General features: G+C 44.0%; 1 protein-coding gene across 1 annotated transcript in view; it reads right to left on the reverse strand.

Moving 5' to 3' along the window:
* The window catches only part of cacna2d3a (calcium channel, voltage-dependent, alpha 2/delta subunit 3a), a 131071-nt gene that overhangs the window by 83131 nt on the left and 20440 nt on the right, over window positions 1-27500 (reverse strand). The window contains 2 exon segments of the mRNA XM_030361268.1: window positions 10107-10166; window positions 25758-25874. Coding sequence (XP_030217128.1) covers window positions 10107-10166; window positions 25758-25874 — 177 coding nt within the window.

Below are 27500 nucleotides of genomic sequence, written 5' to 3' on the forward strand. Positions count from 1 at the left end.
TAGATTTCCCTGAATGATATTCTTTTTCTGAAAACATAGTCCAATTCACAAGTGCTCGGTTCAAAGTGTTGTCCACACAGTCCCTTCTGTAATCACCCGGCAAATAGTGTTTGAAGAGGACTCTTCTGAAGATGGCCTTCTCGGCGAGTAATGACAGCATTTTACTCCCGTTCCACATCCCCAATATCTATATCATCTTTCAGTGTTGGCTAGAAGGCTCTAGCCAACCCTCTCCATGCTTGCAACATTCGTTTTCATCATCAAACCCATCCCCATAGCCTGCTGCAAAACATTGATAAAGCCATCAATTAAGCTTGTGAACGCAGCTCTATCCGTGTAATTAATCAGCCCTGGTTAGGCTTATTCGCGCTTCATCAAGGTGCGCCTCCGTTTAATGTAATCTTCTATTTTTCTCTTTTATCCCTTGTTTGACCCTCACCTTACCCTCTTCTCCCTACGCAGGTCAGGGATCCAAATATAAAGAAACTATGATCTTAAGATGAACAAAGAGATGTGATGGATACATAAATATAGTTTTGCCTTCTGGTTTGCGCTTTTTTAATTCCATCACTGTGCTTCACTGTCCTTGCCTGAACCCTTAGAGCAATAACACTAAGGATTCTGGCTAAAAGCCACAGGCAAGACAATGTCATCTAACAGATGAAGATGCTGTGTTGGGACTGATAAGCAGCATTTGCTGCATTGTTATGAAGGAACCTCTTTAGATACAGATATCTCCATTGATACAAAGTAAAAATAGAAATAAGATTCATCTTAAGTTACACTCCAGGCGGTTTCACCCAAGCAGATATTGTTATGATAATAAAGATAGACCTACATTGGATTGCCCTACTTATTCTCAGTTTTGTGTTCAATTATTGGTGTCCCCGCTAGGCGCAAAGATACACGTAAAATAATGTACATTTAAATTAAATTAAAACTGCCCACATATTGCATTGCACTAAAACTAATTTACGATGTTGTGGTATCCATGACGATGGCAGTAACACTGAGAGGTGCATAATTGTGTGAGTGTTACAAGGTGAATCCCCAGGGTGCTTAATCTGACCAAGCTGCCCAGTGTGCAGCAGCAGCAGCCGCCTCCAGGCGATGGGAGACTTCAGACACTGTGTCGCATCCCAGAGTCTGCACTCCGAAACTGCCTGTCATATCCATTCACCACCGCCCACAAAACCCAGAGCATGTCTCTGTCTCTCCCTCTGTCTCTCGCTCGGTCTCTCTCTCCACAGGGAGCTGCCCTCAAAGGAAATGCTTAATTGATGATTAGCAACCTCATAAGCGCATAGGAGTCTCTCTGTTTCTCTTCCCCTTCCTCCTAGCACTCTCTGAACCCTTCCCTTTATGTATCATTCACTTCCTGCTGACAGGAAAGGCAGAGACTCACCGCCCCATGCACCTACAGTTCGACTGCAGTTTGGCTGACTGTGTATAGGTTTGGGCTGGTGTATATGCTGTTGGCCTGTCAGACCAACCACATAGACGTATATTGTAGTGCAGGTGGTCAGGTATATAAGAATAATAATACAACGGGTGGCTTATATCCAGCGATCTGTTTGGTTCCTAACTTCCATAAATTGCCGGCGAACCGCTCTAGCCGAGCCTTCTCTCGGAGGGACGCTAAAGTGTGTTGCATAGCGACCGTCGTGCATTTTGAAGGCAGCCAGGAGGGACTACTTTTTTGTATTCTTTAATAAAACAGCTACTTTGACCTTATTTTTTTTTATTTTTAAATGTAGTGTGTCTATGACTTTCGTTTTGCCATAATAGTAACCGTTGTATAAAAGCAATAGATCACTTCAGTCAGTGGTATGTGCTCATTATACCACTGTGAAGGGGGTCGCCGGCCCTTAACAGTGTTAAAATGAGCACATACCACACCCTGTCGTGATCTACTGCTTAAATAAACATGCAGGATTTACAACATTTTATTTATGTAAATCAAGTAAGCAATCACACAAGATTCTAAAGGCTGGAACACAACACTGTATTAATGGTAAATTAAGCAAAGTAACTTAATTTTGATGCAGCAAAGTAAAATCCCTTTGAAAGTTGCCTCGTCTTAAAGTTGTTTTATTAGTCTTTTGAAATCAAAAAAGGGTTTATTATATTAAATTACCCCTATAATTACCAAAGTAAAGTATACTCTTATCAATACGCCCCATTACATGACGACACCGCAGAGATTATAATCTAGGAACGCTTTTGAGATTACGATTTTCAATTAATAGCAAACAGTGGGATGTTCTTCCTTAAAGCAATGTAATTGATGGATCCTACTTTGGATAATCGAAAACCCTTTTTCAATAACATGTTATACATGTATATGCATGGACGATTTAAACGATACATGCAGAAGCACAAGAAGAGCTACACAGACTGCCGTGCAGTGCTGATGTCTGAAGCTTTCAGTCTCAATTCTATCGCTCTCCGCCATACCTATACTTGTGGCAGTACTTTCACCTGCTGTGTGATTCATCCCAGACTGTGTCTAGACCGTCTTATCTCCCTAAGGCTCCCCACTCCATGCATCTGCTACTCATCTCCTACTCTCACTGTATAGGCACTCCCCGTCGCTTGATGCTGTGGCTTGGTGCTCAGGCGTGTATCAAACCTGTTATCTTTCTTAGTCGGATCACCCCATCTCCTCTCCTGTGTTTATAGCTATGCATGTCCTTTAAATCTAGGGATTCATCTTCAAGCGCATCCTGACTGTTACCGTGTTGAAGGGCTTATAAAGCTGACATTCAAGTGACCAATCTATGTGTGGACCTCGTCTATCTGAGATCGTAGATGGGCTATGTAATGTATGAGTAAAGAATGCATAATAGCCCTCTCTGCCATGATCTGACGCCTGCACACTGTTTAACTCAGGTTATTCTGTGTCTGAGGAGGTCACTGACACCTTGAGAAGTAAGAATTTTAAATGTCAAAAAGCAGAGGTCAGATGTAGACTTCAGGACCGTAGACTGTATGGATTGAGAGGAGGGGAAAATAGGCGTTTGCTATCCTGTCAAAAGATAATTAACCAAAATTAACCTGCGTGTTAAATGCAATTATAAATCCATAGTGAGGAGTTAATGGGTGGCAGAAAGACGTTGACACACTTAGAACAAGACAACCCTTCTGCACTTTTACATTTTAGAGTGTATAGGCTCTAATTATGATTAAAATTGTGACGTTAATGGATGTGCATGTGTGCATGAGTGTGTGTGTTTATGAATGTGTGTTCTAAATGTGTGTGATGCGTTTATCCTTGTTTATCCTCCAGTGATAATACCATTGTCTTTGTATTTATCAATCCGTCTTTGCACATGCGTGCATGAAGGCACAGGCCCTAGTGAAATGTGTCGGTGAAGGTTTGTGTGTGTGTGTGTGTATTAATCTAACAACATCAGCAGGCTGACAATATGAAGTTGCCCATTCCGAGTTCCTACTAATGCATTCCATGATCACAGTGTTAACAGGCTGCTCTTCAAAGCTGACAAACATTATGCTGATGCACACGTAACATCGCTACCCACTCACTTAATGGACAACAGATGAATAGAGAGGAATACAAAGAGATGGATCATAACGGCAACAAAGGGTTAAGTAAAAATTCTGAATGCTACATTTCAAGTACCCACTTTACTTGCTTAGGATTGATTAAAATCTTGAAAGGGTTTATGCATAGTGTGTGTGTGTGTGTGTGTGTGTGTGTGTGTGTGTGTGTGTGTGTGTGTGTGTGTGTGTGTGTGTGTGTGTGTGTGTGTGTGTGTGTGTGTGCGTGCGTGTGGGGGGGGGTTCACACATTTCGGGGATTAAGAGTTGACAGAGGATAACCTATAAAAATGTTTGTGCAGGCCCACACACAGATAGGCCTACACACATTCACGCAACAACAAGAAATCATAACTAAAAAGAGAGAGAGATAGAGAGAAAGAAAGGGAGAGGGAGAGGGAGAGAGCGAGAGCGAGAGCGAGAGCGAGAGTATGGGAGAAATTAACCATTAGTTTTTATATTAACTATGACTATTATCAGGCCTATATATCATATCGATACATTAATAGTGGAAAGCAGCAAAATCACCTCTGAATTCATAGGAGAGCCTCACACGGCGCCAGAGAGTCTGGGGCCAAGGCGCACTGACTTCCACCTAATGTTTAGATTAAGTGCGGATGATGACCACATACTTAAAGGAATGTATGGCTGACCGTCCTAACTATAAAAAGAGATCTTATGTGCATGAAGTGGGCGGTCATACCATATGGAAAACAGCTTCGTTTGTGCGAATAAAAAAGGCCGGGATCGGATAACCCGACAGTGTCATTGCAAACCTCACTCGGCTTCGTTGTTGCTTATTCGCAGGTAACAATCAAGTCTTTTGTCATACTCGATCCGGACTCCTCGATTCCTCATGCTCTCTTAGTTAGTTGAAGTGATAGAATTTGGTTATTTTCTACCACAAGAGAGACCGAGAGACAGAGACAACAACAGAGGGAGACAGAGAAAGAGAGAGCAGTAGAGATAGAGAGGAATCTTCCGGCATGTGCTTTTAACTCCTTGCTATTTTTCTCCATTTTCTCACCCTCATCTCCTAACTTTCCCCACCCTGACTGGAGTGGGCAGGCGTGAGGGAGAGAGAAGAGCCCTGTGCCCGCCATGGGGAGGGGAAAACAACCGGGGGACACGGCTACAGGTAATCAGCAAGTAAACAGATTGAGCAAACAGCCAGGAGGGAGGGCCCGCGATGGATTCATGCGCTCCGCATAAAACGCTTCGCCTCTCCCACATCCCTGCTACAGGCATGGCTTACGCAGCGTCGCAAAAAATTGGGTCAAACCGGGTACCGATATAGCAAAAAAAAAGAAAAGAGGGTGAATTGGATTGGGGGAAACCTCACATACGTTAATATAGTTGATAGAAAAGTCCATTGATGGTGGAAGTAGCATTTAAAAGGTTAGCTTTGTTGTTTTGGGTATTTTGAGTATGCACCATGTTTAATGCTAGTTAATTTCTGTGTTAGTGTGTTTGTGCGTGCATTTGTGAGTAACGTTGAAACCACCCCAAAAGTAGAGACCAAGCTTAATCTGTGACCTCACAAGGAATACTAGCGGACATGCATAAGTCAAAAGCATTTTGAATGGACAGGTAGAGAGCCTCGGGCGTACAGTCCCTCTCAGAGGAAACATATAGGGTATTTCCTCTTCACTCCCTGTCTCTTGTGGATTGAAGCTCCATTTTTAGGCAACATTTCAAATGGTGATTGGCCATTTTACCACCCAGCTCCTAGCAGCCCTTTCATTGGCGGCAGAGGGCAGCGAGGGATACTGCTCTGTGTTTTCTTATTTGCATAAGCATTGTGGGTGAAAAAGAAGAGGGAGGAAAATGGCAACAGATTACCGTACCAATTTCACATGGAAGCAGAAGAGCTCTGGAAAAGAGAGATAAGGAAATTCCTATCAAACAGCTGCCAGCCAAATATGTATCCAATAGCCAAAAACACACATCAGTTTATAATAAAGCCCAAATAGCGATGAGGGAGGCTTCCCCTACAGCGTGGATACGGTATTTTTAGCACAGTTGGTGATAATTACCATGTATGCACCGCGTTCCACCAGCCAGTGCAATAATAAATACCACCATCAGAGTTCTGCACAACCACAACAACACACACAAATAGACACAAATAGACACTCACACATACACATATGTGCACACAAAGCACACACACAAAGATAAAAAAAAGCGGATGAGAGGAGAAGAATAATACTGTCTTTGATACATACAAACCATTAGCAGGAACATATAAGCAGCTGTAAGAGATCATGTTACAAATGCCCAAAGCCTGCCTTATCGTTATGCCATTGAGTAAAAACTGAGGCCTGGATCTTAACTATGCATGCAGAAATGTAACGCTTGTTCCCAATCCCGACCGAGTTGTATCATCATAGCCGTCATCACTTTGGTCCATCATCATCCCTATCGCTTCACTATATATACCACTATGCCTTGTCATGATTACCATATCATCTTCACCCTTATCCTCTTCTTCATCATCTTCCTCTTCCTCAGCCTCGGCACCATACTTTCTTGCCGCCTCTTCCATCTCCTAAGCCCTTTTAAGCCCTCCTCCAGATCATCTGCTCTCCCATCATGCACTATGCTCTGGTAGGTGTTCCGTTGACAGTGTTGCAGTCATTGGGACCGCAGCGAGGGTTTGGGCAGTCAGCAGCCGTCCGCCCCGCGGCTGTGGCTTTAGCTGGTCGTTAATGTCGAGACAATGGGACACTCAGTCCACCACGGCCCTCTCCTCCTCTCTGCCTTGTAATCACCACCATAAAGCACCTGCCAGCACGCCAGCACACACACACGCTGAATGGTAGGGACGGGCCGGGATACCGTTCGGACGGTATCCCCCCGGTACAGAACCTCGGCAAGACGCACTGTGGAGGAGGAGAACGAACCAGGGTCTGCTGAACAGTTCGTCCGTTTTGCGCAATGCATTGTTTTCACAGCAGATGGCGCAACCATTGTTTTGATAACTAGTAGTGTCGGTATGACCCTGACGTGGTCTCGTCATTTGACGACATCTTAAAAGCCTAGTAGAGTCAGAGTGAAGACATAACCCAATCTGTCCTTTGTTCCTTGGTCGGTAGTATTAAACGGTTGAGTTTGTTAGTATTCGTAGTATTACAAGGAAACTAGACTTGATCTGATACTTCATCGACTTCCTGCACTTTTTACATTTTTTAAACTCACCATTATTTTTAAAATAATGTTTAATACTGCCCTTGGATGTTCATCAGTTCACTACTTTAAATATATTTGCTTCAATATTTGTTTCATGGCTTTATTGCAACACAATTATTGTACAGTCAATCATACTCTTGTTGCAGTTTGCTTTTCATTACAGTGAGCCATGCACTGCAATATAACACCGTGAGATAATCCCATCCCTCTTTACCAGACTGCCCTTATCATAAACTCGCATAAGTTATAGTCTAAACAGGATCAGACACACGTGTTAACACTTAGTCACATAGATAAACGCACACACACAGACACATATACAGACTTCATCCATATACAGTATAAACATTGTCAAATGGATGTGCACACAAACAAACACACAGATATCTTCACACAAACAAACACACAAACACATACCCACAAAGGCCAGAAATCAATGGTAGGATTGATTTGATCCTTTTAAAGTGTCAGTGAACCCCAAAGCGTTATTGTTAGAATGCCTTCCATGATCTTAAACATTAGAAATCCTATGTTTTTCCAGTCTCCAAAAACTAGTTTGTAATAGTTATTCTCTTCTCCGAGCTCCGGTCCTGTTGTTTCTGTAACATTGAGGGGCTTTTTGGATGCCCTTTGATGTTGTGTGTGTGTGTGTGTGTGTGTGTGTGTGTGTGTGTGTGTGTGTGTGTGTGTGTGTGTGTGTGTGTGTGTGTGTGTGTGTGTGTGTGTGTGTGTGTGTGTGTGTGTGTGTGTGTGTGTGTGTGTGTGTGTTTGTGTGTGTGTGTGTGTCTGTGTGTGGAAGGGTGGAGCTCCGTCTGGTAAGCGGTTAACGTTTATGGAGGGATCCGAGAGAGGCACAAAGTATCATTACCAAAGTATATAGTGAGGTGTGTGGTGCATTTCATGAATATCGATACTCAACACTCATACACACGATACGTACAAGAAATCATGATCATTTGCCGTTGGTTGTAACCATGGGAACCACTCTTCCTTCCTAGAACTCTCAGCACCAAACATATTGTTCCGAATTCCATATTGTTCAAATTCGAGCTGAAACAGGGGGCTTACTTACACTTTAAATAGACAGGACGCAATTAAACCACGGGGCAGAAGTCAGCATGATGCCGAACAGTGCTGACACACACAGACACACAAATTCAACAAACTTACAGACGCACACACAAACACACACAACGACACTGATAAGTCCTTCCAGAGAGAACACTCTTACGTCAGCTTACTGTCATATGTTCAACTTGAAACTCTGCTGTTTCTGTTGCTGCAGTTCACCAGTTAAGTCCTGAACTCTGCTAAATGTGTTTCAAACTCACAAACAAGTTTGGAGGCACAGACTCTCATATATATACCAAATAATATTCCAATTTATATGTATATTAATGGCCTTTACGGGCACACACACTGTCCTGCAAGCACAAATGTTTTTGGATGCTCACACACAGACGCACACAGAGACACACAAACACACACACACAAATAACGCACACATACAAACACAGCTGCTCTCTCACCATTAAAGTTGTTCAAATGGATTCCGTAGTATCATGAGAACAGAAGCTGAGTTTGTGGTGTTTAAGCGTGTATAATGTGTAATACGATTAGAGTGTGCATGTCCAAGTGGATGGAACTGAGTCTGCTCCTCAAATGGTTCCGTTAATATGTTGGCAAGTACATGAGAAAATAAATCGAAGAACTATTATTTACAAAGTAGTTTAACTGCATCTGTCAAAAGGTTATTTGGCATGGCACCATTCCTTACTCAATATTCTATTTAATATAAATGTTCCTCTGGAAAGAACGTTAACCTACAGGATGACATGCCCGGTTTGGTGCGCAAACATGCATGGTTTGGGATGGATGAAAAAGGATGTGGGATTATGGAAGAGTTTTGAGTCTGAGCCCTATAATTATTCTAAACTGTATGAACAGGACGGTATTAAACATCATTTTAAACACGACCAATGACAACTATTGATCAAATCTGTGATGGCAGGGGCTGAGTCAGCGCTGGATAGCAGAGAACAAAGTTAAACTCGGTAAAGATGTACAACGAAACAACCTTTACTGCGATAAGGGGGAGAAGGGCGAGCGGTTGTTAAGCCCCCCCCAGTGCCATTCAATCTGGGAACAGCAGGGCTCCACCAGGACAAATGCCAGGGGAATCAGTGACCTTCCCCCCGACGCACAATACTTAAACTAGCGGGAGCATGTCAAACACGTTGAGCCAATCATGGCAGCCCCATCCAAAGGAAACGGGCAGAGTGAGCGGAGCGGCGCCGCCAGGGGCTGAGCCCAGGCGACAAACCCACTCGCTCCCAGGCGCCATTTTACATTCAACTCAGCTCGACATAAGGAAATCAACAAAAGGCTTAGGAGAGTTTATAGCGTTAATGTCATGATCTGCTGCTGAAGATGCAGCATGATAGGCGTATTGGTTTATTTTGTGTGAATAACCAGTTTTATTTTAAAAGCAAGATATACTAGATAGACTAATCAGGTACCAAAGAAAATACTTAGGGCAGACATTCATGCATTCAATTTCACTAAGAGAAGGTGAGCTTACCCTGGGTTTATAAAGGTACAAAAAAAAAATATATATATATATATATACAGTATATATATATATATATATTACCGAACCAAACCAAAAACTGGGTTTTTTATTCAAAATGATGTTGGGCGCACCAAATGCTATACCATGTCCACTGTTACATTTTCATTACTGCCATTGGAGAACTACTGTGGAAGTCTACTGACAGCAAAATAATGTTCAGCCTTAGAAGAATAGATGGTGGAGGATATTGTAGGTAGCAGTAGTTCATGAACGGCTTCAGACAAACTAGGAATGTAGGATGTAGGAAGCACTAAGATAAAGTGACTTGATTAAATAAAGTTGGCTACACATGTGATTATGTTGAACAGAAGCCATTGTGTAAATAACCTGTATTGATTGAAAACGGTAACATTAATGATTGCCTCGCACACTTTCTGTGATTATTATTATTATGTTATTTCTAGTAATTTTTGTTCCATTGTGTGAGACCATTCTGTTGGAATGCACCAGAGACCTAATGGTGTTCAGTGATCACACCGAAAATACCCTGCGCCCAAGCCATCAGCCCTGTGTGCGTGCAGATCAGCACCGTGCACAATGCACACACATACATACATATCAGTACAGTGCACGTGCACATCAGCACCGTGCAACCACACATCAGCACCGTGCACATTCACATCAGTGACATGCACGCCCACATCAGCAGCATGAACGCCCACATCAGCGCTGCTGCTGGAATGGTCTGGACATACATATTAATGTGCGCAATAAAGCCCACCTGGAGGTCAGGGTCCTCTTCGTGTTGGAGGTGGGCTTCCTCTGCTGCATCCACCAGCCTCTAGAGGAACAGACAGATGAGAAGAGAGAAGAGAAGCAAAGAGTAGAGAAAAGGAGATGAGAATACAACCAAAGACAGTATTACTGAGACTGTTGGCTATAAACGTTGGTCAGAAAAACATTATAAGGACAGCAGTTGATTTAAATTGTTCTTTTTGAAACAGCAATGGGACTTCCACAGTGACACAGGCACATACATCTACATACACCTACACACACACACAAACACACAAACACACACACACACACACACACACACACACACACACACACACACACACATGGACACATGCACATACAAGAACACACACAAACACGCAATCACACGATGGGGAGACTTTTGGCCATTTTGTGAAAATAAGCTATTTTCCTAAATGGCTCAGCAGTCAAGGTAATGACTGCCTCAGGTTCTTTGGACAAGGCCACAACACACTCACACACAGCCACACACACACAAACACATGGACTTGCACACACACACACACACACACACACACACACACACACACACACACACACACACACACACACACACACACACACACACACACGCACACACCATCATCACACTCTCACTGGGAGACAGTCTGCTCTCATGTGTCATTCTCCCTCTCAGTCTCTCTCTCCATCCATCTCTCTCCTTCTCCTCTTCTATCACATACGACATCGCTATCTCTTTTGTTCCTGATTCTTAAATACATTCAACAAGTTATAAAACATACATTCATCGAAATACAAAATAGATATTTCCAATATATGTTCACTCTCGTGACAAAACTACATGCAGAGAAAATGCACAACTAACAAAAAGGTTTCCGAAAAAACTTTAGCATGCTGCTGTCTGCTGATTTGTTCGCAACCGTTCACCGACACCATTCATTGGCTACAGATAGTATAACAGTCAGGCGATTCTTTGTGTGCCCTTTTACAAAGGGTGTTAGCCAAGAACCAAATGCTGATGTGAAGCATTCAAGGGTTGAAAGATTTGTATTTGAACTGGTCATCACACACACACACACACACACACACACACACACACACACATACACACACAAACACAGAGACAACTCGCTTTGTCTCTGACCAGGATGTGATGCACATGGCTGAAGCTCACACGGCAAGTTATTTCTATCCGCCACAGCTGGCTGTGCTATCTGCGAGTTTTGGTAATGGAGTCTGTGTCGCATTTCCATTCAAATAGCTCCGCCAGTGCAATCCAATGCAATCAGCCAGCCTATTTTATCTTGTGGCGTGTGTTTATACGTGCATTTGTGTGTGTGTGTGTACGCGCGCGTGTGTGTGTGTGTGTGTGTGTGTGTGTGTGTGTGTGTGTGTGTGTGTGTGTGTGTGTGTGTGTGTGTGTGTGTGTGTGTGTGTGTGTGTGTGTGTGTGTGTGTGTGTGTGTGTGTGTGTGTGTGTATGTTTGTGTGTGTGCACCTATGAGCATGCATGCATATGTTGGCGGCTTTGTGTATTTCTTTGTGCGGAAGAGTGACCAAAGTGTGAAAACTGGTTCTCCGTTCCCAGCAACACCCCCTGGCTACTGAGTCTCTCCTCACATCATTGCATTGCAACGTTCATGTAATGTTGTGGCTGGCGATAAGATCAGGACCTCTTCTATCCTGCTCCTGCAGATATGGAGGAGATAAGGAGAAAAAATCCATCCGATTAGGCCAAGGCATCTGTGTGAGGCATGTCCATGATGAAACGGTGATGAAACGAGGTTTGGTGTGTCACCTTGATGTGTGTCCATTCGGGAGAGTGTATGCGTGAGGATGTGTTAGCATGCTTGTGTATGCATGCTCGCTTGTTGTGTGTGTCTGCTATCTTGGTGTGCAAGTGCATGTGTTTGTATGGTTTGTGTGTGTGCTAGAGAAACTATACGATTATGTAAAGAGAATTACAATTTGATAATTATGTCTGAAATTGTGTTTGCGACTATTCACTGCGAGAAACAGGTTATTGATTATATCATTATATCATATATCAATCTGTAGCGGCTGCAAAAAATAAGCAGTTTTTGATTATATATAATTGTGACAGGACCACAGAATTAAATGTATTTTTGTTTGCATGTTCACCTCAACGATTAGCCAATCGGAGCGGCCAAAACCAAGATTTTGAACAATATGCAATTAATTGTGCAGCCTTAATGCTTGTGTAGGAGGGTGATGTATGCTTGGGGGGAGGGTGGTGGTTTTGGGGGATAGGAGGGTTGAGTTTCAAGCCCCAGGGATAACAGAGAACGGGAAACAAACAGAGATGAGAACGAGAGAAATTAAGAGGGGATGGGGGAGGGCCGAGAGAGGAACACTCTCTAAAGGTCTCAGAGCTTAGCCTCAGACTTCCAGTGAAATGTCAAACGCTGGAAGAAAAGCACCTCTGTCGATCGGCGTGCCACTTTTGTGCGATGGTGTGTTTGGTGCATCATCTGGGTGTGGGTATGTGTGTGTATGGATGTTAGGATACTCACCCTTTGGCCTATTCACACTGGCGGATGCTTTTGCAAATGTCAATAATTTTATGGCGTTGTGTCTTTTTTGCTAATTCACCGTGGATGTGAATTTCTTCACCTTCCGTACTAATTTCTGTGAAAGTTCTTACACTTTGTTTGTCTTTTGAAAGAGAGAGGGTTTAGGTATGTTCACGTGTGTATAGTCATGTAAGGTAGTGTGCTTGGGGCTGCTGGAACATCAAACATCTCAGTTCTATAGTCTGTCTTGGTCTAATATCTATATACCGATGAAAATGAATGCAGACTGTGTAGGCAATGGGACAAGACATTTTTATCGTTCTGGTTTACGTTCGTAGTCCGTTTGTAGTCCTAATAGCGTTGACCAATCACGTTTGAGTCTGGTTGCATGCAGGAAAACAGTCTATGGGAAGAGCGACAATCTCTGAACCCATCGAGTCCAGTAATAGTGCGATTTTGCTTTTAAATAGCATTGAGATCTGTTCATAGAGATTCACTAAAATGTCGTCTTGACCTGAACCATCTACACAAAATATCGATGTTTGTGTATTGTGTGGAGAAACGTTGGACTCTGCTGCCAATAAAAAAAAAAACGTCTAAAGTGGCTAATCGGACTGTAAACATGACCCACCCCCGCCCACGCACGAGGAAGTCTTGATATCCGTTATCTGAGATTGGTCTTGGACTAGCACCTGGGCAAAGCCCTGAGAGCAAACACACGCACCCACACACACACACACACGCATGCACGCACGCAGACACACATAAAGACAAAGACAATCATCCTGTCAGAAAAAAACAAAACTGTAAACACATAATTTAACAACCTGACAAGCTAGCTGACAAAGTGCTAGCATACTGCTCCCATCAACCATCTGGTCTTAATCAGCCAGCATATTTTGTTCAATTTGGCTTCTACATCTAGATTTTGTTGTTGTTAAAACCTGTTAACAACAACAAACAACAAACATTAAGGTCTGAATGCTGTGCGCATTCAGACCATAATTTAGGTCACAGCTGGTCTTGAGGTCACAATAACAAAACCGACCCTCGGTTAAACATATATTTTGTAATTATTTGACAACAGAACACCTGATTTACACTTTAAATTTGCATTTAAAGTGTATGCTACTAGATCACTAAAATAAAGATATTGATTGTGCGTGTGTTTATATGCGTGTCTATAGGCCTATGTGTTGTTTTTTCTGTACGTTTGTGTGTCAGTCTGTGTGTGTGTGTGTGTGTGTGTGTGTGTGTGTGTGTGTGTGTGTGTGTGTGTGTGTGTGTGTGTGTGTGTGTGTGTGTGTGTGTGTGTGTGTGTGTGTGTGTGTGTGTGTGTGTGTGTGTGTGCCTTTACTTTTGTGTATGGTTTAGTGCATGTGTTTGTCTCCTGTGTATTTGAATAAGCCTGCAGTGCCTCAGCGTAAGGTCCTGCCAGAGTCTATAAGGCAGATTAAAAAGGGGAGAGGAAATTACTTTTTCTTCTCCAGTTGTTCTGTTGCAACGCCAGCCCAGTGTGAGATGATAGCAGTAATTAAACGGAGACTATCTGAATGGCAGGCCGTGTCTAACACACACACACACACCCACCCACCCACCCACCCACCCACCCACCCACCCACACACACACACACACACACACACACACACACACACACACACACACACACACACACACACACACACACACACACACACACACACACACACACACACACACACACAAACCAGACAAAACACATTCTCATACACACACAAAATTACAAACACACAGACACAAAAACAAAACAAAGTCTTCAAAACGGACAAGCTAATGCACTGTATAAGCTCAAGAGGAAAGTGGGATGGCTATATGCAATAGGGCAGCTATTTGAGAAGTTGCCTTGTTGCCATTAGTTTAAATTTGAATCCTGGCATCATACAAGGTAACCATGGGTTCCTTTGTATTTTTGTCTCACATGGAATAGATCATGCTCGGAGAGTGAGAAATAAGTCGGCAAGAGGAGTTAAAGCTAGCAACAACAAAAATGCTTGTGTACCTCGCGCATACACTTTGCTTCTCTCATCTACCTAGCCATACATTCTTGGTAAATTATTTGGGAAAGAACAGCTGATACAGCGGTAATAAGTTGTACTTTTAAATCAATGCATCTGCAAAAAACGTGTGTATCTGTCTCATAGGAGACTGCAGACGTGCTGTCAAAATATCAACTCGTCAGAATCAAATGCTCTCATGGCTCTTAAAGGGGATGGGAGCTGGCACTCTCATTGTTTTTTTGCACGTTACGCCCAAACCACACCTACGGGTAATTAGGCTACTTCAGACCAACCCTTTTTAGATTTGCGCCGGGCGCAAGAGTAATATCTGCGCCAGTAAAATAGCAACATCCCCATAGAACCGCCCACAAAGCTACTTGCACTTTGCGCTTCTCACTTGCGATTCAGACCGTTAAAATAGGGCCCTTAAAGTCCAATGGCAGACTAGTTCCAATTTGGAACACTTATAATCTTGTTTCGACCAATCATATTTGGTTACCAGCGAACACAATGTCGGCCAGCACTAGTAATTCTTTCTGGTGGGAAGACATCCTGGAATATCCTGTCCTGGCACAGAAGTGTCAATAATCTGTATACTTCTACAATTGTGTAGGCATACACTGATTAAAATTCCCTGTAGAAACTGTCATCAACTCCTGTGAATGAGTTCCTCTTCGGTAGAATATATATCAGGAATCAAGGCGAACTCAGTCCATTTCAGATTCTGTTTTCTGGGCCAGGCTCTGTGCCATCTCTCCATAGCCAAGGCTGACCCGATAGTGATTTTAATAATGTTATCAATGAAATCACATCCAGATCCTAACTGACACATTCTACAAAGGAAAAATGTGGGCCTATTGACTCTCCCAAAGCCCCTTCCACCCAGCCAGTCGAGCTGCCCTAGCTCTCGTAAAACAGTTGCACAGCCAGTTTAGAGTGGACACAACACTGTTATTGAGTTTGTGAATCCTGAACGTCTCCCACCTACTGGGAGGGGCTAAATCGTACACATCTGTCTTAACCATCAGTGACATTCGTAAGAACTGGCACATCAATGTGTAAATTATAAGTGAGTCAAATGCTCTGTGGGAGTACATGTTCTAGTGCTCCTGCCTGCCTCTGTATAAACCGATTTAGATTTAGACCGTTCATTCCTGACCCATCAGGACATCGCTACGCCGATTTGTTTTGGGACTCCTTCATCCCTGTCAATCACATTTGCACACACAGCACTTGTTCCAGTTCCACCACAGGTTTGCGAGTGCCATACCTGCTACAAGGCGGAGACAGGTAGGAGGGAGGGAGCCGAGTTTAACAGGGTCTTTTTGAGGGGTTGCATATTTCTTCTGCTCTTTGGAAGCGTACCTGCCACCCCCCCAACCAGGGAGCACAGCCCCAGATATGGAGGCTGATCTCAGGGTAGGAAGAAGAACACACCAAAACACAAGGAGATACACCAAAACACAAGGAGATGCACCAAACACTTCACAAGACTAATGCAATGCCATTTGGCACTTGGATTAGAAAAAATGTGAAGGCTTTGCTACTTGTCCAGGAAGGACTATTCATTTTATCCGTCTAGACATCCATTACAGCGAGTTTCTATCAATAAATCATTGTCTGACACATTTAAGCTACATAACTAGGCTTTTCTGGCATTACTGCGACCAGCTGCAGTGCATGAGATTCTTAACATTTAGTTGCACACCAGTTCATCTCAGCAGCTACAGTTGCCGCGACATATATGCGACAATGAATACAGTCCGATTAACCCTTATAATGTGACCTTGTCTTTTGTTGCTTCCGGGGGCTAAAAACTGCAATCTACAGCTGCTGCATATCTTTCTAAAATAATCCTGATCTATGATCTTTATGGACCATAGGTATGGTACCTTCGGTCTCTGTGGAACCTGGTTAAAGCTCCCTTTCTAAGGCGAAAGGGCCTTGTCAAATAACCCGACCTAACTGTTGCTCATCTCCAACATGAGGAACTCTTACTGAAGCACTGACTTCCAAGAGATTGCTCACTTTACGTGATCCTCTTTACAGGCCTCTATACTTGGTGTGTTGGACAGGTCCGCCCAAATGCCTGTCCATCACCACCTGTCTCATCTCCATCTTGTGTCTCCCTTAACTGAGTGAGTGACGGGTCTTGCTGCTGGCTGGGCAGTGATGCTGCGGCCTCTGACCCATCCATTTGCCTCAGCCCACAGGCTCCATTAAACCATGCCCCCATTGTGCCTAACCTTTTCTTGTCCCTCTGAGGGCTCCAGCTTAAGAGGTTTAGGGTTTACAATGGGCCCGTGGAGCTACACAAATAAACTGGACATCACGACTTGAAAGTGTTTTCTTCCTTACAAATGTCACAACAATTAGGGAATTTTTTATTACATCTCATCCTCCTTCTTCCTTGACTTTTATAATCCCATGGCTGCACATGGATTACCTTGCATGGAAACCAAAGCTTGTTTACATTCTCCTTAGTTCGTAAACAATCTTCCTTCCTCTGCTGTCAAAACGATTGGTTTGGCGGTCGCTGCTAAAGGCCTGAGCATAATAACGCATATGGGCTGATCATGGAAGGCGCTGACCTTAAAAAAGCTCATTAATTATGAATTATACCCAAAACCGGTCTAAGTTAGTGCTTACTGTCAAATACAGCTGACCTCAGCTAACATCTGCTGTCGGGGGGGGGGAGAGAGAGCCAGTGAGAGAGAGTAAGAGAGAGACCAAGAGAGAGACTGCACGAGGGACTGCACTAGAGAGAGAGAGAGAGAGAGAGAGAGAGAGAGAGAGAGAGAGAGAGAGAGAGAGAGAGAGAGAGAGAGAGAGAGAGAGAGAGAGACAGAGAGAGAGAGAGAGAGACCAAGAGAGAGACTGCACTAGAGAGAGAGAGAGAGAGAGAGAGAGAGAGAGAGAGAGAGGGGGAGGTGGAGAAGAGGAGGACATGGCAGAGCTGCATGCATTATTGACTGGTAGCGCAAAGTTCAGGACAATTTTTTTCAGACAGCAGTACTTATAGTCGTGCCTCTGCGCATTTTTCTCCCTCTGGAGGGGGGGGGGGGGGTGGGATTCGGAGGCAGTGGCCTGATTCTGAATGTTCTCCCAAGGTAGAACGCAAACCAGAGAACCCTTCTGAACCCCCACGCAAGTAAGCGGGCACAGCCTCCTCAGTGTGGACTGTGTGTTTTTAACATTGTACAGGGGGTCACCTCATGTCTGTTGCTTTTCAAGGTATTGTCTTATCTATGCTGACATGGTGAAGCAAATAACATGGTGTTCGTTTTTTGATGCAAGGCACTTTGTTTTAAAAGGCCCATCGACTTATGCCTTAGCCATGTCCCTCAGATTGAGAGCATTTCTCAGATTAAGAGATTTAACAAAGACATTAGATGGTATGCAAAACTATATTTTTGCTCAAGGAAGTTCTACAAATGTGGTTCTGCGGGATCAACATAAATGCTGAGGTATAGCTCTATAGCCGTCAGAGGATGATTTAAGACCTGTCCCATTGGCACAAGTCTGTGGGCCAATTCCTGGATCCCCTGGTCCCGCCAGAGTCCTGGTACCCAAGGCTCAGGGAGACAGGGAGATGGCCTAGGATGGTCCGCGCCGGCCATCGATAACCCAAGCGACAGCCATTAATATGTTTAACGGGCCGGGGGGGGGGGGTTGCAGCATCGACAGAACAGAAAAGTGCTCTGTGACACTTTACTTGGCTTGAGGTGCAAGACATCCACAACAAGAGAAGGAGTGAGAGAGAGAGTGAGAGTGTGAGAAAAAGAGAATGTGGCGTACTTTGAAGCATTAGACGCTGCCAATAATCAATACCATCGATCGAAGGTGGTTCACCCGCAAGATCAAGAAATTAAGCTTATCTCACCTCGCCTGCCTCTCGCTTTGACACACGTTCAACTCTGGCTACGTTTCACGTAATGTGTCTTGGTTTAGTGTGCACTTTCATCGCATACATCCTACGATACTGCCATTAAGTTATTGTTTACAACACAGCACACCCCAGACAAATGGCAGTGTCGCTCCTGTCATCTACTGGCTGAGTATGAACCTCAACGAAAACCCATCATAGCAAATAACAACACAGACACTCACGCACACAGACACAGACCCTTACACACACACACACACACACACACACACACACAGACCGACAAGCAGACGCACACAGACTGATACGAATGCACGCCTACACTCACACACACACAGACCCTCCCAGAGGTGAAGAGCAATTTGAGACAAGAGACAGGCAGCGAGATGTGTGAGAGTCCGCTGTGAGCCCACTGTGAGAGTGAGATTTGTCTGGGGCTGTGTCAGTGTTTGACGGAGGGAGAGAGGAAGAGGGAGTGATTTGAATGTATTGTTGTCAGATTTGAATGTTTTTGTTGTGTTATGTTTTATTTGATTGGCTTTTTTGGTACAAGGTGTGTTGCCAACTATTAGATAGTGATTTTCCTCACAGGGTCTATGATCTGTCACTAGCGCCGGAGACATTCTCAATGTGTTTTACAATAATGGAAGCCTCCAATCCAGTCCTTCATCACCCCCACCCCCCCTCCTCTCCTTCCATTCACCTCAGGCTGCTGTTGTTGAATATCAGCCTGACGGCTAACATTGACCTCACCTCATCCCACTCTCCCCCCTCCCCCTCGGAGAAAACCCTCCTGGCAATCACGGTTAAAATAACCTAGAATCCTTCAATCTCATATTTACCTGCTTTGAAAATTCCACTGAATTAATCTTTGTCACCAACCTTAATTTTAAATAAAGAATACAAATTCCGACAAAGAAGATTTTCTCAGCAGCAGTCTAGACAGTGATAACAACAGGTCCATGGCTGAAGCAGCATTAAAGGGGAGACGCCCAGCAGAGACGATCGCACCCTCAGCTTTGAAGTGCCTCTGTCACGTGAAACACAGCCACGCTTGACTTCAAAGACCCCATTACTACAGCCCTGTCCGCCTCGACCTCCATGAGAGAAAGCAGAGCGTTGATGTTCAAACTAAACGCTCCACCTGATAGGAGGACGGAGAGGAGAGAGGGGAGGAGAGGAGGAGAGAGTGGAGGAGAGGAGGAGAGAGTGGGGGAGAGGAGGAGAGAGTGGAGGAGAGGACAGAGTGGAGGAGAGGAGGAGAGAGTGGAGGAGAGGAGAGAGTGGGGGTGAGGAGGAGAGAGTGGGGGAGAGGAGGAGAGAGTGGGGGAGAGGAGAGAGTGGAGGAGAGGAGGAGAGAGTGGAGGAGAGGAGGAGAGAGTGGAGGAGAGGAGAGAGTGGAGGAGAGGAGGAGAGAGTGGAGGAGAGGAGAGAGGGGAGGAGAGGAGGAGAGAGTGGAGGAGAGGAGAGAGTGGGGGAGAGGAGGAGAGAGTGGGAGAGAGGAGGAGAGAGTGGAGGAGAGAGTGGAGGAGAGGAGAGAGTGGAGGAGAGGAGGAGAGAGTGGAGGAGAGGAGAGAGTGGAGGAGAGGAGAGAGTGGAGGAGAGGAGAGAGTGGAGGAGAGGAGAGGGGAGGAGAGAGTGGAGGAGAGGAGAGAGTGGAGGAGAGGAGAGGGGAGGAGAGAGTGGAGGAGAGGAGAGAGTGGGGGAGAGGAGAGAGTGGAGGAGAGGAGAGGGGAGGAAAGAAGGGGATTGGGGAGAAGAGGAGATGAGAGGAGAGAGGTTGGGAGGTAAGGATCAAAGAGGTAAGAAGAGAAGGGGAAACATTCGAAGATGTTTTTAGAGAGGAGTGGAGAGGTCTAATGCAGAGAGGAGATAGAAGCTAAAGACCAGCGAGGAAATGAGGAGAAGAGAGGAGGGGAGAGGGGAGGAGACCAGCACAAAACAGGCAAGTCATAAGCAAGTGTCTGTACAACAGAGATATTCATAATCGTCAACCAACTCAGATTAAGATAACGGTAATCATAATTAAGAAATGAATCTACGTATGGTAACAAACACACACAGAGCTTGAAAGTCCTTGTTTATACACTGGCCTTATCTGTATAAGCGGAAGCTGCAATTAAAATGGGCCGAAGCAATTATAAGACATGAGTGAAGTCCAGTCTCGGTCAGATATGAACCATAAAACAGAATTATGCCTGTAAGTCATACTATAATTTGCAATTCAAAGTCAGTAACGTGTTATTAAATAGATGAAACAACAATATTCCAAGCGTGTTAATCGAATGCAACATTCTTTTCATGGGCGCTTCAATTTAAAAAGTTGCTTCAACTTGTTGAAGAATAACTTGGAGGCTGTGCCAACTCCAATAGGACAACATAATGGGATGGAAGAGGACCCAAACAGCACCCGCAGAGAGCCTTGGTCTGAACGCTCCTATATTAGTGAACAGCATCTTCTTCTTCTTCCCAAGGGTACAATTCACTTCAAGGTCTGTTTAGAAGCCGAAGCCAAATAAGCGCTTTTCACCGCCATCAAGCCTGCTTTTCAAAGTAAAATGGAAGAGCCCACTAAAACAAACACACACACGAACACTCTCAGCTGCACATACACTCACACAAACATGCTAACACATACGGGTACACAACCACACACAAACACAAACACACGCATACAAACAAACCCACAAAAAAACGACTAATAGAGATCTGAAAGAGCATGTTCATTTACTGTGGAAGTTGAACATGAATTATTTTCTGAAAGGACACATCATTTAGCGTCTATCAACAGCCACCGACATGCACACACTTATCTCCCACCGAAAAGCAATGTGAGGTTATAGTGAAATCATGTGCTAACAAGCACCGAGCCTCACCCCTTCAACCACACACACACGACACACACACACACACACACACACACACACACACACACACACACACACACACACACACACACACACACACACACACACACACACACACACACACACACACACACTTACAAGCCCAAAGATACACAAAAATAGATAAACTCGCAAATACGTCAACACACAAGCCGAAAAATGAACAGACACACACAAAAACACATACACACACACACATTCCCATGTGCACACACACACACACAAACACACACTTCGAGCCCAAAGATACACACAAATAGATAAACTTGCAGATATGTTCACACGAACACCATGAAACACACACACACACACATGTTCACATACACACACACACACTTCGCAGCCCAAAGACACGCACAAATACATAAACTTGCAAATATGTTAACACACACGCCAAACAATGAACTCACACACACACACACACACACACATACACACACACAAACACACACACACACGTCAGGCATGCGTCAGCCCCTTTTAGCACACAGGAACGTCAAACAGTTCCCTGTCTCTCAGCAGGTGGCGGCGAGCGATAAAGACGGGCAATCGCCATGGAGACAGGCAGATAAATCCGTTCCGATGGACAGAGGAGAGCGCCGGCACGGAAATTCAATCGCTGAAGCGCCACAATTACTTTGGCGAAAACCAGAGAGCTGGGAGAGGTATCCAGAGATAGGGGAGTTTGTGGGGGGGGGGGGGGGGGGGGGGAGGAGGATTGGGCGAAAGGATTGGGGTTTCGATGGAGATGGGGAATGGAGGGAGTAATCCTTCGACGTATTGAAGAAGGAAGGTTTAAACTGAGGTTTTGGTTGTCGAAAAAAAAATTGTGCTCCTCCAGACGCAGGGTGATAGTGTTAGAAATTACGTTTCATTGAAAGTTTTGTATAAAATGATACATGGCCTGGTGTAGGAGATCTCTCCCTGAGTGTGTGTGGTGGTTAACCTGTGCACACATTGATTACTCAATGTGTGCACAGGTGTGCAGCCTAAACCAGCCCCGGAGTCCAATCAGACTCCAAACATCTACCATCAACACACTCCCATATAGCTTTAATTTTTCCTTAACAAAATTGACAACTGATTCACAGCTTCTTACAAGTGGGGCCCAACCCCAATTCACCCCTTGCCCCTACCCCTCTGCTTAGCGCGTTCACACAGAGGGGTAGTGTCCCGATTCTTGTTTGGAAAGAGGGGTTAGGCCAAGTGGCAGGGCTTCATATCCTCGAGACTGAGGTTTTTCAGAGGCACACTCAAAACCAAGCATTAGAAGAAACCTCCCACTAGGCCTTGGGTATAATTGGCAAGATGGAAGCGAAAACGCCATGTCTGGATACTAAACACCATTGACAACTACTTATGACGTATCAGGGTCAAGTAGGGCTGACCCATTTTACAGGGGAGGATTTCAACAACTGCCCCTTGTAACTATTCTCTGAGGCAGGTCGCAAAGCTAAGGGCACTAGAAAATGATGGTTAGGGGTAAAAATAAGAAATGGGATTGGGCCTTAATAAAGGAAAAGAGTATTTCAGTGCTATTAAAAAATGTCATGCAAATATGTCATGTCTACCTCTGGTTTTGTATAATTGCTTTAGTAATTTTTATTTGAATGTGTGTGAGGTTCTCACCCTTTCCAAAATAACAGAACAGAAAAAAAGGTTTATAGCCATATTGCATATCATAATAAAGCATTTACAGGCTTAATAAACTCTGCCTACCCGGTTGACGGCAGGCACCACGTCGTGCATTAGCTTCGGTCATGGCTTCATAATGTTTATGTATCACCAATCATCAGGTGTTGGGCGTCTGTCAGCGGTGCTGTCAACACATTCTATGGGCCGTTATGTTAATAGAACCTTTCATTCTCCCCTTCCTCTCATTCTCCTCCAGATGCCTTTTACTGAAACTCAGCTAAACGCCCCATCAGCCCCCTGGGGCAGTATTCTTCACACACACACACACACACACACACACACACACACACACACACACACACACACACACACACACACACACATACACACACACACACACACACATACACACACACACACACACACACACACACACATACACACACACACACACACACACACACACACATATACACACATGCACATACAAGCATACAAACACACACACACATCAATGCATGCCCACACTCTCACACACCAACACACACAGACACACACACACAAACACACACACAAACGAACACACAACGTAAGGGCACAAATGATATAAGCAAGCAAAGATGGATTTTATCAGATTTAAAACATGGATTGCAGTCATGCAGAAGCTGTTATCTAAAAGAGCCCTACATGGCTCCAGGGAATTAACGCACAATCTCTAAGATGACACTTCCAGACCACTATGACTAGCGCACTCCTATTTCCAAACACACCATCTGAATAGTAAATGACTCTTGACAACTAGGAGCTATGGAAGCCAGGAGAGCACAGGGTTCCACACCTCTTCTGTGTATTTACGGTGCACACTTGTGACTTGTAAAGTACAATTATGCTTTTGCAGCCAGATGGTAAAAAGACGTCTGGATCCAAACTGCTTGACATCGCTGCCGTTCAGCGTTCACTAACAATGACGGATGGCCCTGAGTTGTTGATGGGAGATCTTTTTTGAGAGAGCAGAAAATATTCTCTAAATAATCAGCCCAAAGAGACAGTCTTCCATCTCTGCCCCCTCCCTCTCTACGTTTCTCCGTCATTGAGAGGTGTTGCATTCACACACACACCTGTGGTGGAGCTATGATAACGCTGTGTGTAAACATGTGATTGACGGCAAGTCGGATAAACGGAACCAATCAGGGAAGAGATGCCCTTACCCTGAGAATTGAAAATCGAAATTGTCTCATACAGGGACAAACACAGTAAACCAGAACATATATTGTCCCAGTACTACCGTGAATGGATGGGTATAGCTGGGTATAGCTTTTCTAATAAATAACACTGATACATAACACAAGTTATAGCTCATAAATGTTACCTACGGCACCTTTTATTATATCATAAAATAAACTGAAAATAACTTCATTCATTGTTCCGTTTGGCTGGTGATTCAATTACTATATCAAGATAAGAAAGTAATTGATATACAGTGTTGAACATACTGGCTGAGTGCAGCTAGAGCATTTTTTTATGTAAAAAAAAATGTAATGCACGTAAAGCAGGACAAAGAATAACATGTTACAGTAACATTTTGATAATGGCCATCTTTTCCAACATTTCCCATGCCCATCTCTCTCTCTCTCTCTCTCTCTCTCTCTCTCTCTCTCTCTCTCTCTCTCTCTCTCTCTCTCTCTCTCTCTCTCTCTCTCTCTCTCTCTCTCTCTCTCTCTCTCTCTCTCTCTCTCTCTCTCTCTCTCTCTCTCTCTCTCTCGCACAAATAAAACACACCAGGAAAATGAAACTGGTCAATTATTACCGCAGTGTGCCAACGGATTTGCAGCAATCTTAACCCATGTCTCACAAAAACACACATCTTACGTCTTATACCATGGCCTTTTTTCGATAAACCACCATTTTTGTCATCCTATAACCCAACCGCTTACAAATAATGCTTAATCAAGGAGTTTAACCCCAATGCGAGATTTAGAAAAGCTTGAAATGTCATCATGAAAAATGGCCAAGGACAAAATGCAGGGGAACCAAACCCCTCGGACATAGCTCGCCCACTGCAACTTTGTCCAGTGAAAAAGCTCTTAAATATACATTTGGGTTAGCTACTTGAAGACTATATAAAATCATCACATGGTATGACGCTTTCACCTTGAGGTTTTCAAGTGAACCTTAATAGAGAACGGAAAGTTATGCACTTCACATATGAATGTCAGGAGGCGCTCCAAGTGTAGCTGCTGTGTTTTTCAACAATGTGCTAAAATCAACTCCAATGAGCTTCCCGTTTACCAAATAATAAAACCAAGTCACATGCACACCTACACACACACACACACACACACACACACACACACACACACACACACACACACACACACACACACACACACACACACACACACACACACACACACACACACACACACACACGTTTCCACATTTGGGCACGCATATACACACACTCGCTAAAGCTGGAGTCTGCAAACATTCATACATACTGTATTAGTTTAGGCTAAGCTAATAAAGCTTTACAAATCTCATTATTCATTCATTGTTTCATTAGATCATTCAATCAAAAACTGCAAGTTGTAGCGTGTAAGAGTGTCCAGCAACACCCTTCTCTGTATGGGGTATGAAACCAGTAATGGAGTGTACCTTCATGGCCTGGGCTTTCTTGTCAAACATCTCTTCCATGTCTTCGGCCAGCTTCTTCACCAGCTGCAGCCCGTTGATCTCCTCCACCCGCACCGCGCGCTCGAACTCCTTGTATTTCTGCAACGCAAACATAAAGTTGTTTGTTAGATGGGTAAAATAGCAACGTCGTTACAAAGCTGTTGTCCTAAAGGAGCACATACCACAACCATTAAGAGCACCCCCATCCCCCATCGTATCATTTGGCAAGGTTCGTTTTAGATTCTTAGCACATTCTGAGCACATTATCAACGTGGAATCATACACTTATATATCGTTTTCAGTACTGCCAACAATGAGTAAATTCACTCTTGTTGCAGTGCAGTTTTTTTAAATGAGAATATCCTATAAGTAGTTGATCTGATGACATAAACAAGTCCATAATACGTATAATGTATAACAGCTAATGTCGGTCGACTCGTTCCACAGCTATAATGGTGGTGAGTGGAACTAAAAATGAAATGGTTCTCTTTTACAATGTCATATCGAGGTTTGTAATCCCTGCTAATGTATAAACCAATAAACTCTGCCATAAGCCTATTCAGCTGCAACACTAGCATCCACACACATGCTCATGCTAACCCTCAGGTAGTCACTAGCACCACACACATGCTAACGCTAACGATAACCCTGAGGTAGTCACTAGCATCCACACACATGCTAACCATAACCCTTAGGTAGTCAATAGCATCCACACACATGCTAACTATAACTCTTAGGTAGTCACTAGCATCCACACGCATGCTAACGCTAACCATAACCCTGAGGTAGTCACTAGCATCCGCACACACAATTGCTAACCATTTCCCTCAGGTAGTCACTAGCCTCCAAAAACATTTAAAAAAATCACTAACTATATCCCTGAGGTAGTCACTAGCATCCACACACATAAACACACACTCTAACCATAACCCTGAGGTAGTCACTAGCATCCACACACATAAACAGACACTCTAGCCATAACCCTGAGGTAGTCACTAGCATCCACACACATAAACACACACTCTAACCATAACCCTGAGGTAGTCACTAGCATCCACACACATAAACACACACTCTAACCATAACCCTGAGGTAGTCACTAGCATCCACACACATAAACACACACTCTAGCCATAACCCTGAGGTAGTCACTAGCATCCACACACATAAACAGACACTCTAACCATAACCCTGAGGTAGTCTTTAATATCCACACACATAAAGACACTATCCATACACTGCTGACCCATATCCACACTGACTCCACTAAATCATAATACTACACACTGCCTTACCACTACATCCTCACTGAAGACACTTTGATTTAATCCCTCACCCATCCTAACCAATTACACACACACACACGTCCCCGGTGTGCATAGTTCACATAAGTCCAGCAAATTGGAGTGTATATGTGGTGAAAACATGATGTGCAATTGATGTGACTTTGCAATGATGTCTGCGCAAAGCTGTTGGTGGCTGAGTGGGATTCTCTGTGGATTTAATATAAGATTACCGCCACGTTTAATAGCCTGCCTACTCTATAATGTCAACCAGCTTACGTGCACTCCCTCACAGAGAGAGGTGGAGAGAGGGGAAGGCAGTATAAGGTGAGTACCGATGTGAATGTGTCTGTATGTATGTATGTATGTATGTATCTATGTGTGTATTTTTGTGTGTGTGTTTGTGTGTGTGTGTGTGTGTGTGTGTGTGTGTGTGTGTGTG

This window comes from Gadus morhua, chromosome 1 (genome assembly GCF_902167405.1).
Source record: "Gadus morhua chromosome 1, gadMor3.0, whole genome shotgun sequence".
Taxonomy (NCBI): domain Eukaryota; kingdom Metazoa; phylum Chordata; class Actinopteri; order Gadiformes; family Gadidae; genus Gadus; species Gadus morhua.